At 38.3% G+C, this 21,646-nt stretch overlaps 1 protein-coding gene across 7 annotated transcripts in view; it reads right to left on the bottom strand.

Moving 5' to 3' along the window:
* Nucleotides 1-21,646, bottom strand: part of ST6GALNAC3 (ST6 N-acetylgalactosaminide alpha-2,6-sialyltransferase 3) — a 567,065-nt gene that overhangs the window by 90,327 nt on the left and 455,092 nt on the right. Inside the window, exon 4 of one of the 7 annotated variants that reach the window (XM_021923867.2) lies at nucleotides 20,191-21,570. The exons of the other annotated variants lie outside the window; for them this stretch is intronic. Within the exon in view, the coding sequence (XP_021779559.1) occupies nucleotides 21,453-21,570 (118 nt within the window). The 3' untranslated portion in view covers nucleotides 20,191-21,452. Of the gene's footprint in view, nucleotides 1-20,190; nucleotides 21,571-21,646 lie in introns of those variants that run through there. 7 annotated transcript variants of the gene reach the window in all.

The raw sequence follows: 21,646 nt of genomic DNA, 5'->3' as shown, positions 1-21,646 counted from the left end.
ATCTTTCTTCAGTAGTGATCTCTCTACTAGCACCATCACTCTGAAACCTCTGAGTTTACTGGAGTTTTTCCAGCCAATTTTAAATCCATACACTCAACCTTCCAAATACTTATTGAGTATTATGCTAGGTGCTGTAAGAGGGTCCAAATCACACAGGACATAACCACTGCCCTTTGAAAAGCTTCTATCACTATAGCATACATAAGGTCTTCCAAAATTCAACATTTAATACGTACCTTAAATGTGCCAAGCACTGTTAGGTGTTAAGATTCCAAATTGGGAAGTACAGAGTCTCAGTCTGTACTTTTCATATAATTACAACACAATGTAGAAACAATAATGAAATGTACACCTGGGATGCTCATTGTTCAACCTCAGTTTCTTCATCTGTAAAATGTTTCTTCAGCCAAGTGCGGTGGCTCATGCCAGTAATCCCAGCACTTTGGAAGGCTGAGGCAGGTGGATCACCTGAGGTCAGGAGTTCGCGACCAGCCTGACCAACATGGAGAAACCCTGTCTCCACTAAAAATACAAAAAAATTAGCCGGACATGGTGGGGCATGCCTATAATCCCAGCTACTCAGGAGGCTGAGGCAGGAGAATCGCTTGAACCTGGGAGGTGGAGGTAGAGGCGAGCCGAGAGTGCACCATCACCTCCAGCCTTGGCAACAAGGGCGAAATTCCATCTCAAAAAAAAAGAAGTTTCTTCATCTCTTAGCAATCTTCTAAGTTGCAGTTAATGTTTACATAAGGTGAGGCATAGACAACACTTAGTGCAGCGCATGAGACAAAAGTACTAAAAATGTTATTAATTATAACAGCTATAAGTATAATAAAATTATTTTTATTATTACTATTACCTCCCATATTCAATCTGGTTGATCAGGATGGTCTTGGACACTGTAGCAGGAGGATCTAGAAACTTAATTAGGTTCAGTAGGAAAGAATACTAGGACGAATGACAGTACTGTGAGCGGCAGGAAGAGGCGATGTTTATGCAAGTGTGTTTTTGACCCCTATATATAACTAACATCATTACAATTTGCAGTGTATTCCCCTGACTTAGGAATGCTACAAAATGCATAGAAACAGATTTTGCATTGTAGGATAGGAGAGAACGGATGTCACATTGTAGGATCTGTGCTATTTTGTGACTTTCAGTCTTTCCTAAATTGATTCAGAAACTCCAGATGTGTTTTAAGCTCGGAAAATCTAAGAGGTCAGGTGAGGCTGGGTGTGGACAAGACTTTCTGCTACCACAATGAGGTCATTCCTGCCTAAGGCAGTTGCAGAAACGCTATGGTAGTGGTTTGCCGCTGCTGTTTTATAACAAAGTTCTCACTGATCTGCAGCAAAATGAGAATGATAAGGACAATGGAGAGAGGATTTCATGCAGCTAAATGTCCTTACAGAACTGATATTATGTTCTTTCTACTTGGTGGGTGTTAAAATGTGATCCCTTTCATAGAAAGATGCTCTGAAGATTTCTCCTTCTGTATCAGACCTCAAAATGTTATAACTTTCATCATGCTTATTCCTGTGAAATGTTATTGACTCCCATAGCTTTAAATACCATTGATATGCTGATAACTCCTAAATGTATATCTAGTGTCAAAATCCTCCTCTAATCTTCTGACACCTATATCTTCCTGCCTTGGATATCTCATAGGCACCTTAAATTTCACAAGCCCCAAAAGGAACCTCTGATTCTCCCTTCCTTCCCTAACCTGCTCCTTTCTTGGTCTTTAGAACTCAGTAAATGGTGTATTAAATGGCAAGTTGCTCTTGACAGGAATATGAGAATCATCCTTGATACTTCTCTCTTTCTCTCCTCTCTCTTTATCATCAGAGTCTCAAAAACTATAGTTTCAAGATATGTTTTAAATCCAACTAATTACCTGCACCATGGTCATCACACAGGTCATATCTAGGCCACCGAAATGTCATTCCAATTGATCTCACTCCTTCCACTCTTGCTTTTCTTCCAATCCATTCCCCAATAGCATCCGGAGGAATTCTTTAAAAACATCAATCCTGCTTAAAATTCCTTGGTTACTTTTTACTACTAGTAACGTAAAACTCAAAATCCTTACCATGGCTTGTATAGTCTGAGATTTGTTTAGTGGAAGCATTAATTTTAAGAGGAATATTTCCCTGATACTCTCTTTCCATATAAAATTAATGTATAATATTACATGCTTGCAGAGAACCATGTCTATTTCCTGTAGAGTATGTAGTTCAATGTAAATTTCATATATATATATATATATATAAATGTAATTAATTAATGATGACTATCTCCCCCACTAGACTATATGATGCTTGAGGTCATGGGCTAGCTTTGATTCTCATTGCACTCCCAGACACACTTTAGTAGCTGCAGATAGTATGTGCTCAAAAAATATTCACTGAATTAACAAATGAATGAAAAAGAAAAAATTAATGATCTTTACTTAGTAAAATAAGAAGCTGACCACTCTGTAGGACTTGAATTAAGAATAATTTTTGTTTTCCAGGTGTTTGAAATGCAAAAGTCTGATAATTACTGCTCTGTGGTTGAAAAAGACACATCAGCTTGAGCCTCTGGATGTTACTAGGAGGCATGGGGGTTATGCAAATGGCCTTTGTGAGTCTGTGGGAGGTGCTAGTAGACCAGCTAATGTGGGCGAGTACTCTGCTCTCTGAGATGGAGAAGTTTCTTTGTCTAATTTTAGCTCTGGAGTTCTGGAACTCTGGGCATGGCTCTTGAACTCTTAAGTAAATGCCAATAAAAGAAAAGTAATAAAGAAACACGGCGCCCATCTCAAATTTAAGCTTTGCATTTTGGAATAATTTATTTGCATATTTTTTTCTGATGTGATAAGATCTGAAGATAAAAAAATTTATTTTAGGTGAAACTATGCCCATACACCAACTGGCTCTACAGTATCCCAATTCATAATATGTGGTCTATTAATTAGAAAGACAAGATCCTAAGCCAGCCAGTCAGATTTACATTCCCAGTAGCAGCTTGTGTTATAGCACTTGGATTGTTATATTGAACAATTTATTGAGATCCAGATGTTCCAGTTCCTGACCTTCCCTGAGTGAGTGGTTGTCAGATATTCCTGTCTAAAAACAAGGCAGTCGGTAGTTAACTGTAGGCTCCCACACTGTCAAACATTCTCCAAAGAATATGAAATTGCTTGTTATCTTTGTCAAAATTACATGTGATAGGGATATTTGCTATCTGTGTTGTAATTAAAAACTCAATTAAAAGAAATTTTGAAATCATTATCAACTTTTTCAGGCATGAGCTGTTCCGCAGAAAAGCAAGCTGTTTACAGCGTAGGCATTTACCAGCGTTCAGAAGATGGCAGAGTCCCAAAGCGGGCCTAAGGACAGAGTGAGATCTGAACCAAAGCAGAAACAACCCCACGGAGGGCAAAAATAAGTCACAGAGAGTGACATTACCTGTTAGGTGGCAGTTCCTCTCATTTTACCACTACCATGTGTAACTGCAATCTTCTAATTGGATTGTGTCACTTCATTAACATTGAGGACCACTGTCCCTAATGAGTCTCTTCAAAATGAGCAAACAGCAGGTAGCTTATTATTATGGCTCTCATTTATAATGTACCTATCTATTAGATGGATGTTATTGGAAAAAATTAATTGCATTACAATGGGTGCCACTGAATGTAAGCACATTCGGTCCTTAGGGAAATGATTACCCTAAGAGGTGGATCATATTAATTGACTAGAGACAGCAAGCATCATGAGTGATGAGAGAAGCAAGTGTGTGTGCATAGCTGAAAAGGAAGCTCTCTATATTGTAGCCATATAGCTGAGGCCTGATGAGAAAGCAGTCCCAGCCTCTGCCTGAGGCTAGTTAAACCAGGCAATTTCTTAAATTAGAGCATGAATTATTAATAGTCATAATTCCATAGCAGGCTTCATTTGTTGAGCCCTTACTATAAACTAGCAATGGAGATGATCACATTTAATCCCTACAACCACCCTAAAGACATCTCACAGTTTGTAAGTGGTAATCAGGAAGCGAATCAGTTTGACTCTAAAACTAGTACCGCTAATCCTACAGCTGCACATTCTAGGTCCAGACTCAGTAGGGAACAGAGCCCTTAAGGTATTTGTATTATTAGCCTAGCCATCCTATCAGCCTGAGAAGAGCCAGAACCTCTGAGATTAAAGTATCCAGATATGGCAGTGAGTCTAAGAAACTTCTGTGGGCATTTTTTTCTTCTATTCATTTGGAGATTGTTTGAACACATTGGAAAACACTATTTTTTTTAAAGAAGAAAATGGCTTAGCCTTTACTTCTGTGATTGTAATGGTAAACAGCAAACAGCAGTAAAACCTGATTTTTTTTAAAAAAGTACCACTGATTCAAATGTTCCTAACATTCTGCTAAGACAGAAGGGGTGAATAGTACTCCTAGTCTGTGGCTGAAAACTTGTAATGAATGAGGTAATGTGTGTAGGAATACACCATTTCAGAAGCAGCAGCACCCCTCACAGAGCTGCCTGTGGCAGTCCGCAACAGGTGTGATGAGATGATGGGGACACCTCAGAAAATCTTCACTGCCCTCATGATTACTCCAGCCATGTGATACACACACCTTGTGCTTCACTTTCTAGAATAGTGAAGACGTCTGTATGACTGCAGCAAAGGATGCATATTAGTGCAGTAGGAAGACAGGTTGAATAGTGGAATGTGGTGTAATAAGGCAAGGCCCTTGAAAGCCACAGTGTCTGTCACAAAAAGCAGATGCTCCTGGAACGGTGGGTGCAGTTAGCTGCATGAATAATATTTATATCTCAAATTAAAATAGTTTATAACATACTTGAATGCAGATAATCAGTAAATATTTTAGGAGGAAGATGGGGTGTGGAGATCACCAGCACTGCTTGAGAAAACTTATGCAGAGATGTGGGAAAGATCAGATAGTTGGGCTGAACCTCTAAGAAACAGCATGGAAACATGAATAACTGAAGGCTCTTTCCCCTAGACTTCAGCAGTTCCCTCTTCACTGTTCTCTCTGACCCTTGGATCCACCTTCCATACTTCCCCAGAGGGACCCCATTGTTTCCTTACTTTCCATCACCAAGCAGATAAATCTGCTTTAAACCTTTAACATAATAGATAGACCTTCTGTAATCCGACTTCTAGAGACTCACCTTCTGCTATGCTCTGCTCAATATTCTAAGCTCTAGGAATGCTGATCTCTTTACTGCTCAGAATATACTATGCTATTTTTCACCTGAAGGCTACATTCTTGCCACCTCCTCCTCTGAAACTCCCTTCCTCTATTTTTCCCAACCTCCTCTGAACTCTCTGACTAACACCTTACTTAGGGGTCCCTTTCTGTGCTCCCAAGCACCTTGGCATGTCTCTGTCATCACATTTACCACATTACATTGGCATTCTCTGTTTACATATTGGTTTCCCCAACATAATTATGAAACCCTTAAGGGCAAAGGTCAGTATTATTATTTCTCCATAGATGTTCAAGTGCCTAAAGCAGTTTCTGGTACACAACAGGCACTTCTGTGACTTGTATTGAATCAAATAATAACAGAAACAAATGTGTATAGGACTTGAGATTTTTTCAAATTGCCTTTCTAAATATCATCTTCTTTAATTAATGGCAACACTCCATGGGTGTTCAAAATGCTTATTTTATCACAATTTATACCATATAAGAAAAAATGGCAGCTACAGCTGAGAACTACTGTGATAATACAGTCCCACAATACAGAATAACATATTAGAATATAGCCCATTTTTATCTTAATAGAAGACTATGGTACTCCCCAAAATTAAATTTATGAGTAAAAACAAATTTCCATTTTAAAAAAAATGTTTGTTTTTCTTTATTTCTTCTAATAAAAATGGGATACATGTGCAGAAGATGCAGTCTTGTTACACAGGTATAGTGTGTCATGATGGTTTGCTGCACCCATTGATCCATCCTCTAAGTTCCTTCCCCTCACCCCCCACTCCCCAACAGGCCCTCATGTATGTTGTTCCCCTCTCTGTGTCCATATGTTCTCATTGTTTAACTCCCACTTCTGAGTGAGAACATGTGGTGTTTGGTTTTCTGTTCCTGTGTTAGTTTGCTGGGGATGAAGGCTTCCAGCTTCATCCATGTCCCTGCAAAGGAAATGATCTCATTCTTTTTTATGGCTGCATAGTATTCCATGGCATATATGTACCACATTTTCTCTATCCAGTCTATCATTGATGGATATTTGGGTTGGTTCCATGTCTTTGCTATTATAAATAGTGCTGCAATAAACATATATGTGCATGCATCTTTATAGTAGAATAATTTATATTCCTTTGGGTATATACCCAGTAATGGGATTGCTAGGTCAAATGGTATTTCTGGTTCTAGATCCTTGAGGAATCGCCATACTGTCTTCCACAATGGTTGAACTAATTTATATTCCCACCAATTGTGTAAAAGCATTCTTATTTCTCCACAGCCTCACAAGCATCTATTGTTTCTTGACTTTTTAATAATCACCATTCTGACTGGTGTGAGATGGTATCTCATTGTGGTTTTGATTTGCATTTTTCTGATGATCAGTGATGTGGGGATTTTTTTTCATGTTTGTTGGCTGCATAAATGTCTTCTTTTGAGAAGTGTCTGTTCATATCATTTGCCCGCTTTTTGATGTGGTTGTTTTTTTCTTGTAAATTTGTTTAAGTTCCTTGTAAATTCTGGATATTAGACCTTTGTCAGATGGGTAGATTGCAAACATTTTCTCCCATTGTGTAGGCTGCCTGTTCACTCTGACAATAGCTTCTTTTGCTGTGCAGAAGCTCTTTAGTTTAATTAGATCCTATTTCTCAATTGTGGCTTTTGTTGCCATTGCTTTTGGCATTTTTATCATGAAGTCTTTGCCCATGCCTATGTCCTGAATGGTACTGCGTAGGTTTTCTTCCAGGGTTTTTATGGTTTGGGGTTTTACATTTAAGTCTTTAATCCATCTCGAGCTAATTTTTGTATAAAGTGTAATGAAGGAGTCCAGTTTCAGTTTTCTGCATATGGCTAGCCAGTCTTCCCATCACCATTTATTGACTAGGTGATCATTTCCCCATTGCTTGTTTTCATCATGTTTTTCAAAGATCAGATGGTTGTAGATGTGTGGTGTTATTTCTGAGGTCTCTATTCTGTTCCATTGATCTATATGTCTGTTTTGGTACTAGTACCATGCTGTTTGGGTTATGGTAGCCTTATAGTATAGTTTGAGGTCAGGTAGCATGATGCCTCCGGCTTTGTTCTTTTTGCTTGAAATTGTCGTGGCTATATAGGATCTTCTTTGATTCCATATGAAATTTGAAGTAGTATTTTCTAATTCGATGAAGAACGTTAATGGTAATTTAATGGGAATAGCATTGAATCTATAAATTACTTTGGGCAGTATGGCCTTTTTGTGATATTGATTCTTCCTACCCATGAGGATGGAATGTTTTTCCATTTGTTTGTGTCCTCTCTTATTTCCTTGAGCAGTGGTTTGTAGCTCTCCTTGATGAGGTCCTCTTTGTAGTGACTGTGAATGGAAGTTCATTCATGATTTGGCACTCTGGTTGTCTATTGTTGGTGTAAGGAATGCATGTGATTTTCGCACATTTATTTTGTATCCTGAGACTGCTGAAGTTGCTTATCAGTTTAAAGAGTTTTGGGGCTGATATGATGGAGTTTTCTAAATATAAAATCATGTCGTCTGCAAACAGAGATAATTTGACTTCCTCTCTTCCTATTTGAATATGCTTTATTTCTTTCTGTTGCCTGATTGTCTTGGCCAGAACTTCCTATACTATGTTGAATAGGAGTGGTGAGAGAGGGCATCCTTGTCTTGTACTGGTTTGCAAAGGGAATGATTCCAGCTTTTGCCCATTCCATATGATATTGGCTCTGAGTTTGTCATAAATAGCTCTTATTATTTTGAGATATGTTCCATCAGTACCTAGTTTATTGAGAGTTTTTAACATGAAGGCATGTCGAATTTTATCATGTACCTTTTCTGCATCTGTTGAGATAATAATGTGGTTTCTGTCTTTGGTTCTGTTTATGTGATTGATTACATTTATCGATTTGTGTATGTTGAACCAGCCTTGCATCCCAGGGATGAAGCCGAGCTGATCATGGCAGATAAATCTTCTGATGTGCTGCTGGATTTTGTTTGCCAGTATTTTATTGAGGATTTTTGCATCAATGTTCATCACAGATATTGGCCTGAAGTTTTCTCTTTTTGTTGTGTCTCTTCCCTGTTTTGGTATCAGGATGATGCTGGCTTCATAAAATGAATGAGGGAGGAGTCCCTCCTTTTCAACTGTTTGGGATAGTTTCAGAAGGAATGGTACCAGTTCCTCTTTGTACTTCTGGTAGAATCTGGCTGTGAATCCATCTGGTCGTGGCCTTTTTTTGGTTGGTAGGCTATTAATTACTGCCCCAATTTCAGAACTTGTTATTGGTCTATTCAGAGATTTGACTTCTTCCTGGCTTAGTCTTGAGAGGGTGTTTGTGTCCAGGAATTTAGCCTTTTCTACAGCATTTTCTAGTTAATTTGCACAGAAGTGTTTATAGTATCCTCTGATGGCAGTTTGTATTTCTGTGGGATCAGTGGTTATATCCTCTTTATCATTTCTTATTGTGTTTAATGCTTTTATGTGGAAATGTAAAATAATGATACATAATATTGTATCATTATTTATTTGATTCTTTTCTCTTTTTTCTTTATTAGTTTATCTATTGGTCTATTTTCTTCATTTTTTCAAAAAAGCAGCTTCTGGATTCATTGATTTTTGCGGGGTTTTTCATGTCTCTATCTCATTCAATTCTGCTCTGATCTTAGTTATTTCTTGTCTTCTGCTAGCTTTTGGGCTAGTTTGCTCTTGCCTCTCTAGCTCTTTTAATTGTGACTTTAGGGTGTCAATTTGAGATCTTTTTAGCTTTCTGATATGGGCATTCAGTACTATAAATTTCCCACTTAACAGTGCTTTAGCTGTGTCACAGAGATTCTGGTACATTGTCTCTGTTTTTATTGGTTTTAAAGAAATTATTTATCTCTGTCTTAATTTTATTATTTAATCAGGAGTCATTCAAATTTCCATGTAAGTTTGTGGTTTCGAGTGAGTTTCTTATTCCTGAGTTCTAATTTGATTGCACTGTAGTCTGAGAGACTGTTTGTTATAATTTCAGTTCTTTTGCATTTGCTAGAGAGTGTTTTACTTCCAATTATGTGGTTGATTTTGAAATAAATGCCATGTGGCATTGAGAAGAATGTTTAATCTGTTAATTTGGCATGAAGAGTTCTGTAGATGTCTATTGGGTCCACTTGATCCAGAGCTGAGTTCAAGTCCTAAATATCCTTGTTAATTTTCTGTCTCGTTGATTGTCTAATATTGACAGTGGTGTGTAAAAGTCTCCCACTATTTAGTGTGTGGGAGTCTAAGTCTCTTTGTAGGTCTCTAAGAACTTGTTTTATGAATCTGGATGCTCCTCTATTGGGTGCATAGAATAGTTAGCTCTTCTTGTTCAATTGTTCCCTTTATGTAATGCCCTTCTTTGTCTTTTTTGATCTTTGTTGGTTTACAGTCTGTTTTGTCAGAGACTAGGATGGCAACCCCTGCTTTTTTTGTTTTTGTTTTTCTTTTTCTTTTTGCTTTCCAACACATTTCCATTTCACCATGTGATATGGTCTGGCTCTGTGTCCCCACCCAAATCTCATCTTGAATTGTAATATGAACTGTGGTCATCACGTGTTGGGGGAGGGACAATGTGGAGATGATTGAATCATGGGGGAGGTTTCCAACATGCTGTTCTCATGATGTTGAGTGAGCTCTCATGAGATCTGATGGTTTTGTACAGAGCTTTTGCTTGGCACTTCTCCTTCTTGACACCATGTTAAGAAGGATATGTTTGCTTCCCATTCCACCGTGATTGTAAGTTTCCTGAGGCCTCCCAAGCCATGCTGAACTGTAAGTCAATTAAATCTCTTTCCTTTATAAATTACCCAGCCTCAGGTATTTCTTCATAGCAGTGTGAGAACAGACTAAGACATCATGTAAGTCTTATAATTTACTCCAGCGTTTCTGAGCTCTAAAACAACTGAATTGTGATCATTTACCCAGGTTGTTATGATAACTAAATATTTTATCTACCTATTTCTCAAACCCTTTGAGTAGAAGTTGTAATCCTTCCTTTCTCCAAAATTTCTAGCCTCTATGGAGTCTCCAGTCCTTATTTTGTATTTTTATCTTATTTTATCTTAATATTTAGATAGCAGATAAATTCACAAATTGAATTTTGCATGTAAAAGCATTAAACTGAAATGATGTTTGATTAAGATTTCTTTTGCCTAAGAAGAGTAGAATAAAATAGTCATCAAATGCTATTTTTGCTTGTGAAGCAAATATAGTTCAGTTATAAAACCTGCAGCCCATTACCAACACCATTTAATGATTTTTTCTTTAAGACAAATAACTTTACCTCTTGACCTAGAGAAAAAAAAATAGCCTTATAGCAACAAACAAGCTCATGCTTTAAATGCTGTTTAGAATTTTAATAATGGTTTGTCCAATACTTGGATTCACTTCCCTGAGGTAAGAGAAACCAAATTAGGTTATTTAGTTACTACTTCCTTACTGAAGGGAAAAATAGCATCCTCGTGTGATATTAATAAATTCACAGCTCTATTCTGTTTCCATTTTTAAGTGACTGCTCTATAGCAGAAATAGTCATTTTTTAATAGATAGCAAATACAGAACTCAGGATTCTGGTCCCAATATCATTCTTGGCTGCTAACTGATCTTGAAGGACAATATTCCTTTACTTCACTTTATGAAAACCATGAGAATTAGAACTTGTCCATTACCAGGTGAAAAAAATATTTATACTTAAAGAAATCAGAATGTGTCTTGTGATTACTGTCCTATCAAAGAAACCTATTAATTTCAGTAGTGATACTAGAATTTAAGGTATTCTGTTTGGTTCATAACCTTGACAACTTCCAAATGCCAGGTAAAATATTATCATAAAGGCTAGTAGAATTTCTTTAGTTTATAAAAATAATAGTAGATGCTATTTAGGACTTACTGTGTGCCAGGCACTTTTCTAAGCCCTTTATAGGTAGTAGTTCATTTTGTTCTACCAACCATCTGAGAGCCAAAGATTGGAACCATATCTCTTTACCTAACACTACCTCTCCCATGTCCTACTGCCTTGAGTATGATTATTCTATCTCTAGAGATGATTTTTATATTGAATATTATCTTATTTCATGTTGAAAAATTGTTAATAAAGTCAGTCTTAGCAAATTAGATTGGAAAAGGATATGAGGAATAATTCAGTCAAACCAAGATCCAGAGAAGCTACCTGATGTGCTCAGTGTCACACAATCTAGTTGGCAGCAAACTAGAAAACTAGAACATAGGTATCTTGACCCCTGTATAATCTATTACTCCATAATCCTTTCTTATGTGAAAAGTGAGACAATCATTTTCTTCAAACCTATTACCTGATCACCTATGATATGCCATATACAATTTAGACACTCGAGATATGGTTATGAACGGAGAAAAATACCTACCTTCATGGAGTCACACTATTCAGTTCACTGAATAAACAAGGATTTATTGAATATCAATTATGCACAGAGCTCCAAAGAACATCTACAGAAGTAGTGTTGGATGGTATAGGAAAGGAAAGAGTATAGGAGGTGGTCTCTGATCTCAAAGGAATTACATGAGAGACAAGGAAGAAACATAAGCCCTTCCTAGGAAAGTACGAAACAGCATATAATTGAGAGTCTAGTTTACAGTAAATGAAGGCCAGGGGATTTTAGAGAAGGGGAGATACAGGGGGTGAGAGGGATCTCAATGTGTACATTATGAAGGGAGTGAAGAGTTGAAGGTAGTGGTTGCCTACCATGGAGTATTAGAGACATGGATGGACTCTAAAGGTATAGGACTGGGTCAGGCACGGTGGCTCAAGCCTGTAATCCCAGCAGTTTGGGAGGCTGAGGTGGGTGGATCACCTGAAGTCAGGAGTTTGAGACTAGTCTGGCCAACATGGTAAAACCCTGTCTCTACTAAAAATACAAAATTTAGCCAGCAGTGGTGGTGAGTGCCTGTAGTCCCAGTTACTCAGGAGGCTGAGGCAGGAGAATCACTCGAACCCAGGAGATGGAGGTTGCAGTGAGTCAAGATCACGGCACTGCACTCCAGCCTGGGCGATAGAGTGAGACTCTGTCTCGAAAAATAACAAAGAAAAGTATAGGACTGGGTACATAAAGTTAAAAACAGATGAAATTTAACATATGTAATTTATGGAAATTAAAATACATATACATATGACAATAATTTTTTGACAATGGCGTATGCAATAAAAAAAGTGTATATAAAATATAATAGAATGCCTGCCTTTGCAGGGAGGGGGAGAGGAGTAGGAAGAAAAATAATAAATATATCAGTAGACTCACTGAAGAACAAGGTCAGGGTCCTCACAGACCAATGATGAAAGTGTGTCATGATTTGATTATGTCAACCCTCTGCTATCAAGTCCAAGGAAAAATATCCTGGGATAGATACAGTGGAGCTTTGTAGGATGTACAGACCATATGCGGGCTGACAGAGGAATGGGAAAGGTGGTCAGGGTAAGGGGACAGGATGAGAGGGCAGAGACCTGTTCTGCCCGGAGGGAAAGGTGCAGTGGAGGGAATGGAAGAAATATGGGTAAATATGTGGTGTGGGTCTCTTAGGGGAATCCTCAGAAGACAGGCAGAAACCTCAGAGTGGAAGTAATAGGGAACATGGACTGAAGCGGGGTTCCTGAGCAGATGGGTGATGTAGGAAAAAGAGAAGAATAAGAGCCTCGCAGCATCCTCAGAAAGAACGACCCAAAAGGTAAAGCATCCGGGAACCCACATTGTGGACGTTCACATGTGTACGGATGAGGGTCTGAATTAGTGGTGCTTGTGGGAATGAGGAGCAGGTGGAGAAGGAACATGTTCCTTGAGAAGACCATGACAGTGCCATGAGGATGCATCAGTTTGGTTCTTTGTACAGGACTTTTTCAAAAGTTTGCTTCAGAGTAGCCATGGTTCCTGAAAGCAAATAAGTGGGTCACTTGCTTAGCTTTCCTTAGTGGTAGATTAATTAGCCAGCTGTAACTCCCGGATCTCTATTTTTAAATAATGACTTGCGTAAGTCTCCAAAGACAAGAACTCGCCACTGGTACACAGCACATTCTGGCAGCTGCAAGTTATTATGCCCAGTGGAAATTAAATATCTTTTAGGGAAATCATGCAAGATCTCATGATAAATATGAAATTAACCCCTGCCACCTCTATGCCTACCTCATTTCTTTGCTAGTCTGCTATCCTAATAAGCAGAATCTCTGGGGTCTGAAATGACAGCTGAATTGGTGATATTTTTTAAGAAGCACTATTCATCGGTGAGCATCGGTAGAACATAGAGCTTTTGTCTCCGGTTGGGCTAGAAGATCTGAAAATCAAACAATAGTAAACATACACAATACCATTAATTCCTGGTCAGATGGAGATACTTATAACTCCAGGGATGTAAAGAAACAACTGGGCTAACCATTTTACTTATCATTTTAGGCATTTTCCTCTGCTTAATACCCTTAAGCTCACACTTCTTTTTCCTTCTGACCAAATATATACATTTCTGGTTCTTTCTTAATTCTTTCTTCATAAGCTGCAAGTTTCATATAGTATGTGACTCTTCACTGTCCCTTTTCACTCCCCATTTCTACATTAGGTTTGAGTTGTTGTCGTTTGTAGGGAATGTTGAGCAGTGCACTCTCAATCAGAGTGGAACCAGAGTCAAGGGGAGAATGAATGCTGGCAAAGTGTCACTCCAACTAAGCTGCCTGAGGAAGGGTCCTAAGGTCTGTAGTGGCATTCGGTATTCAGGTGCCATTTGTAAATGCATGTTTCTAAAATGTCAATCAATACACTTGTCATAATCACCACATGGTGGAACGTGATTTGTTTGGCTACTTTCAGCAAAAGGCAGATGTCAGGCCACCCTATGGTTTCAGGAGGCAAATACCTTCCCTGGGTGGGTGAAAACGGCAGCCTCAAGTTTCCTACGTAACTATAAAGATTTCATAACACATTTCTGGTTTCTCCCTTGAGCACCAACAATCAAGAATCCAGGAGAGGAATAAGAAGTAATGCCTCCATATAGGCAGTATAATTTGGGGTCAGATATGAGGCAGATGAAATCAGTAAAGAAAAGAGAAATGGAGCGATGGCTATCCCAGTATCCCTGCTCCATGAGGCCCATTGTTTCAGTCTGTCACTGTGCAGCTGTGATAGGCTGCTTTCTTTTTGACCCTCACCTTAATAACACGCCTTTCCTTCACTTTCCACATGCCCCAACATGTCTTTGATGCTCCTAGGGAGGGCCACAAACTCCAGTGTTGCTGGGCAGCCCGGTTTTCCTCTTTCTGAGTCCAGAAGTGGTGCAGCCTGGGCCTTTACCTTGACCTTTGACCTCCCATGTCATGAAGTTAACACGGTTCCTGCCTCCAGCTAATGGTTTCCAACACTGCAGAATTGAGTCTATTTTATCAATTACATGAACTTCAGTCTTTGGCATAAAGGTCATTATTGTGTTTTGCACCTGGAATTGTATTGTAATGAGGCAAATCACATTCTCTTACAGTCAATGAGGGGGAAGAAAGCACACAAAATGGAAATTACTCCTAAAATGACCTTGCTAGATTTCTATATCTGGCTAACAGACTCTGTTTCTATACATCAAAAAACTGACGTGGCAGCTTTGTCATACAACCAGGCAGTCCAATCCCATGTTAGCAAACATGTTATTATGGAACATATGGCATAAACCCATTAATAGTATGCACAGTTGATAAATTCCCAGTGTAGTTCCCGTGATGTTTACTGATTCACTGCCACCTTGCCCCAGGCTGCTTCCAAACATGTCAGAAAAATAAAATGTCATCCATATTTGCATTCAGAAGTTATTCCGTATTTACACATGCTAATAAAAACAAAAGCTTGCTTTTTAAGGAAGGGGCAAGCTCCATAATCAATTTTCTGAGCGGCCCAAGAGTTTGACATGCTCTGCATACATAGAATTCACTGGAATAGCAACGTGGAGACATGAGTAGGCTGGCTCTGTGGCTTCTCACCCCTTGCTGGGTGACAGCAGCTGACAGCAGACAGCCACCCTTGAGGGTTGAGGGTACCTGCAGATCACTCACTTTCTCTATCTAAACAACTTGCCTTAGATTTTTTTTTCTTAGTGCTGGAACAAATATGTGATGAACCAGTGAATGAATTAGCTATGAGGATAGCCACAATTTGATGGTGCCCTATAACTTCCCTGCCCCTTTCATTAATGACCAGCTCTATCTCCCAGCTCTCTGGCCTTGTTCTCTTGACTAGAATATAGCGTTTGGAGTCATTAAATAGGGTATGAAGTTCTGGCTCTGAAAAATCACCGGTTATGTTACCATGAGCAAGTCACTTAATCTCTCTAAGCCTCAATTCCCTTATCCATGAAATGGGTGAATTATAGCATTTGTTTTGTAAGGATCCTTTATGTTTCAAGAGACAGAAACCCAGTTCAAACTATTTTAAAGTAAACAAAAAGAAAACATTCATTGGCTCACATGGCTGGAAGGGATACTGTGCTATCTGCCCAAATCAAAGGATAGGGATCAAAGTCTCAATTGCTAGGATCAAAACTCACAGCCAAGGGAACTCACTCCCTTTTCCATCTCTCAGCTCAGCACTGCTTGGCTTCATTCTTTTTTACTATAGCTGGACTTTCTTCATGTAGCAATGAACATGGTCAGTTTTAGCTCCAATCGCACATTTTTCAATTATAATGAATCCGTTGGCAAGGCTGTTTTTATTTATTTCAAATCAAATCCTTACTAAGTATGTCAGAGGGGGCCTCCGATCAGCCCTGCTGGTTTACATGTTTGCCTTAGGTTAAGAAGTACTATGATTAATCAAGTATGAAGTTGTGTCCAACCCTATACCTGGGATAAAAGGTAGTGGGTTAGAGTGTATTACCAGAAGAAGGGAAATAAAAACCTTGCTGAGCAAATAAGGCAAAAATAAAAGCTACCATTCTACTAACCTATTTCACCAAGGTTTCTGGATTCTGGCACAAGCAAGTGTTGAATGATCATAGGTTAGTGTTATAAGTAACTGGGCTTTGTAAACTACTAAAAGTTACACATGAACCCTAGCCAAATAACTACAAATCTTATTTATTAACTCTCAGAGGGTGAAACTAGTCAAGGCCAGTGTTAGTGACAATTACAATGATAATAGTTAATATTTAAGGAGCAATCACTGCATGTGAGGAACTGCTTTTGTGAGCATTTTATATGTATGAACTATGAAGTAGGTACTATCATCTGCCCCAGTGTTTGCATAAATAACTAATGCAAAGAGAGGTAAAACAATTTGCCCAAAGTCATAGAACTAGTGGTTAAACCAGGGTTTGGAACCAGAGGGTCTGGGCTACAGTTCATATTCGTATTCATTGCTGTCCCTCAATCTTCCTGTAATATTTTGCATTTTACTGTGTATCTTTTCCTTGAGGCACTGAAAACGCCACAAGATTGGTAATCGTGTCTGTATTACTCAAAGTTGCATATATATTCCACCCTTAAGGCCTACATGACTGGTGTGAGAAAAGTAGAGATAATTGGGATTGGGCTAAACTCTTATTTGAGTGTATGAATATCATTGAAATAACAGTGCTGTTGAAAATTAATATGTACATCCATTTTTCTGAAATTCAGAAGAGATGCATAATATTCAGGTGCCTAATAACTTGGCTGCTAGTTAATCATGCTTGACACTTATATAGCACTTCACCTTTTAAAATCATCTTAGAATATGTTAGTTCATTAATCCCAACAACATCCATGTGACACAGAAAAGGTTCCTGAACCTGCCTCTGATCTCCCCACCATCTGGTATCTAAATACTTGGTTGACTAAAGAAGGAAGAAAATAATTAGATAAATCAAGCAAGGAAACACGTGTGGCCAAGAATGACACAGACTTGTGGGCAGTGAAGGTGAAAGAAAATCCTCTGGCTCTGTGGAGGTTTGTCTTCGACACATACATTTCAGCATACAATATTCATATAATAATAATTATTCACTTCTGACTGGTGGAAATGTAAGAAAACACCAATCAGCCTTCATCTTCATCTTCAACAGGTGATACCTGCACACAGATTACTTGGGATCTCATCAATGGTCATTTCCATTAATTAAAAAGTGCTTCTAGTTGTCAATTTTCATGATATTGGCATACTTATATTCCAAGTCCTGTTTCCCACTGCTATTTCTACTTTTCACAGAAAAGAATCTGCTAGATGCTAACATCTAGTATGGCTTCAGTCATGTTCAATATATTAATAGCTTCCTTTATGTTGCCTTGTTATTTGGCTCATAGTTTCTAGAGAACAATGGTGAGTGATTTTACCAGCCACCTGAACAAAGATATTCTTGCTCATTGTTTTCTCACTCATATACGTGGACCACCATTGCCTCACTTCAGGCATGGATGCTGATCATTCTGACGACCCAAAAATGTGGAGAGAGAACGGTACCTGAACAAGGGCTACAAAAGCTATCCTAAGATGCTTTGGAGCCGCAAATGACATTTTCAAAATTAGTTAGAAGCTATTCCTATTAATAGAATGACACAAAAATCATATCCAACCAGAGTCAACATACTATGTATGTGTCTGGTTAGTAAAGAATCTTCTTTCTAGCATAAGCTTATCCTGCTGTCTCAGGACACTGAGGATTGAAAGGAAGGTAGTACAGGACAATAGTTATGAATGAGCTCCAATTCTAGGATCCCGAAGAAGACCTGGATTCAAACTGATTCACTGAATTACTTACTGTGTGACCTTAGGCAAGCGTCTCAATCTCTCTGAGCGTCAGTGTCAGTTTCTACAGGTTAGCCCCAGAGCTTACCTCATAGAATTGTTAGAGGATTACACAAAATAATTACTCACAGGCTTAGCCCAGTGCCAGGGATATAGTGAATGCTCAGAAGTAAATACTATTAACTGTTCCCAGGTTTCTTTGATATTCTCACATTCAATTTTTAAGGCATGATATTGAGGCTATTGTAAAATGATAAACTTTAGAATTCTAGATATAATTACCTGTGAAGTAGAAATATGTTGTGGTCTGTGTTAACACGTAATGATCTTTATCTAATCAGGTTAGAAACAGAAATGCTATAAGTCATTCAAAAGGTCAAATACTTGTCAGCAGGTAGCATACTAACATGTAATTTTGACCCTGGGCAAAGTCAGGGAACTGTTGATTGCTTTATGATGAGCCTGTGTTTTTCTGCTGATACCCTCTTCCTTCTTTTGGAGATGTTATCCTCACTCTATTTTATGTGGTACAATCAAGGCCTTCTCAGGTGCCTTGAAAGTCCCACAACTAAATGGCCACTTTACCAACTCATGAGTGCTATTCTGGCAGCACAAGCCTCTCAAGGTTATTAATGGTAGCTTTTGTCCATTTCTTAGAACCACATTATTAACCTGGAAGAATGATTTTTCAGTTCCTTTTGCTCCCTTCAAACAGATACAAAGATAATCCATGATAAAGAGACTTGACAGTATTTCTGATAGCCTATTAGCATGGGACATAGCAAGGATGTTAGGACTTGGGGGAGGTGTTATCAGGTTCACAGGGTTAATTTGCATTGTCTAAAAAAGTAAATCTTTTTTTGAATCAATCCACTAGAAGGAAATATAGAAGGAAGCATTCAAACCACAGTGCTTGAGCAGAAGGAACACTTATTTCACAGACACAATTACAACTGCCAGGGAGAAAATTTTTCCAAAACTATTTAATCTCTGAAATGGACAATAAGCTTGTCAGCCTCTTGGGCATTTCAACCTTGATGCAATGGTTCATAGCAAACGTTTCCATGACCAGAAGCCATCAGATTCATCAAGTGTCTCCATTCTTTCACAATAAAAGTCTTTTAGGGCTCTGAAGATGAAGCGAACTTTCTGTGTGCAATATATGCTCCTCTCTGTCACCAATGCAAAACCTGGGGATGTGCTGGAAAGAAACTTGACAAAGGAGGATATTTATCTTGCAAGTGTTTGAGATACTATTTCTAAGCTAATCTCCCCTACAAATCATGGAGTCTAACTCAATTCAAGTCTAATTCAAGCTTGTCTTCCAGAACATCTAGTAAATCCTCAAAAACATGAACTATGTATTTGCTTTGTATCTCATTTTGTACCCATTCTCTTCTCAACCCCATGAGTTCACTGGCTACAGAAAGTATTAAGATTAAGACTGGAATTAACAGTCAGGGAATTTTCTACAACTGGCTTTTTTTGTTATCATGTCTATTAATGACCGAACATCATAAACAATACAGTTTAATTATGAACTAAAATGTCTACAGCAATTAAATATGAAGGAAGTATTCAAAAACACAGCAAAAAGGATCATATTTTTAAAGCATTTAAATTGCAAGTGATGTTATTGACAGAACTTTTAAAGAAATTTTATGTTTGGATTAAAAAAAGAAAGAAAGTAGTTGAAAGTGAAGTGTTGACTCCATGGCATTTATAGGCAAATAAATATTTAGGATGGATCAGTTTGCCATCATGAGCAGACGCTTCAAGAAATACATAAAGTTAATGGGAGCTGTCCTTAATTTCTACCTCACTGAGTCAACAAGATAAAAAAAATCAACTTAAAGGGTTCCAGAGTAATGACATGACTCATTAGTGTGAAGGCCACTTCAAATTAAAGGATTCATTTTCACTTACTGAGAGAAGAAAATTATTAATGAGCTTCATGCATGAATATCTGGAAAGTACTGCAGCTCATTCTCTGGGCATAAAACAACTTGCAGTTGTAACCACAAGGGATTTAGTTTTTTTAAATCAGATTCTTTTTTTTTTTTTTTTTTGAGACGGAGTCTCACTCTGTTGCCCAGGCTGGAGTGCAGTGGCTGGATCTCAGCTCACCGCAACTTCCGCCTCCTGGATTCAAACGATTTTCCTGCCTCAGCCTCCCAAGTAGCTGGGACTACAGGCACCCGTCACCTCGCCGGCTAGTTTTTTGTATTTTTTAGTAGAGATGGAGTTTCACCGTGTTAGCCAGGATGGTCTCGATCTCCTGACCTCGTGATCCGCCCGTCTCAGCCTCCCAAAGTGCTGGGATTACAGGCTTGAGCCACCGCGCCCGGCTTTTAAACCAGATTCTAAAAAGTTTTTCTCAACTTTGATACCATAGCTCACTATTTGATAAATAGTGCTAGGAATGGAAGTTATGTGGTCACCAGTCCATCCAGAAGATCTGGGAGTGTTGCCTATTATATAGTCAGGGTAAGTGCCAGAGAGAAGGGAAAATTCTATTGTCATCCTGGAGAGAGATGCAAAGGAAGCCGGGAAGGTGAGTCTTCATTCTTCTAAATTTATGCTCTTCCAAAATCTAATGGTAGTGAATTCAGAAGACAATGTAAGACGACGAAAGGTCAAGTCTCTCTTTCTGAATGGTCAGTGTATTGCACAGCTACTGAGTTTGTCATTGTTTTTGGTATTTGCTCTTGAGTTTGGAACTTGAGAATCTGTTTCCATTTTTAGGACACGTACATATTAGAGAGGTGTCCATTTGAAGCATTTGGTAATAAAAATTTGGTGTTTGGAGGAGCTGTACTGAATGAGTAGTCTTAGTCCCTGCAAAAAGGTTTTATATATATAACTGTTTAATGAAAAATATAATATTCAGGTGGAATGTCAAAGGAGAAGACCAGAATACGAAGATTAAACAGGGTTGCGAAGTTTGTAGAAAGTGGTGGTTCCTCTTGTACCAGTAGTGAGAAAGATACTAGATTAAGATTCTCTTCCGAGGGTTGAAATACTGCCAAAACAACTGGGCATCTGTTCATGGGCGCATGAGATGATCTATATCATCAATTCACTTCTTAGGGAAGAAAGGAGCAGAGGCTGACCTTTTTGAAATTCCTTTCTAGTGGTCAAGAATGATGGCAATTGTATTTTTCAGTGGGATTATGTTTCTTCCTACTGTATATTTGAATTGCAAAAAACCAGAGCATAGCATTCCTTGCTGAAGTTTTTCAAGTTGACAGTCTGATAGTCTTACCTATTTTTATTTACTTTTAAATTCAAATTCAAGCCAGTGTTCCTAGACGTCTCCACAAGCTGCAGGCCTATGGGAAATGTTCCATGGCTCCTCTGTGTATCTGAAGTTTGGCCTCCTCATTATGATCGATTAATATTTCAGAGTTATTTTTTTTTTCTGAAATTGGAATAGACCTCATTTTCCAGAAAGTCATTTATATTGTTATTCATTCTCTTTTCACTGTCTTGTTTATGACTAAAAAATGCACTGATGATTTCATAATGAGAGAATATTATGTAGAAATGGAAACATAATCTTAGAAAAGTATGACTTTTTATGTGGTAGGTAATATTTCTCTTCAATTTCCCTTTTCATGTGGGATTTTTTTTCTTTTCTAAAGGGAAATATAAATGTTAGGAGAGAATCAAAATATATATCACAAAATTTTTTATATATTTCCTCAACTACTG

Source organism: Papio anubis, chromosome 1, assembly GCF_008728515.1.
Source record: "Papio anubis isolate 15944 chromosome 1, Panubis1.0, whole genome shotgun sequence".
NCBI classification, from domain to species: domain Eukaryota; kingdom Metazoa; phylum Chordata; class Mammalia; order Primates; family Cercopithecidae; genus Papio; species Papio anubis.
Note: the sequence above shows the minus strand (reverse complement) of the source record. Positions and strands in the feature narration are given on the sequence as shown.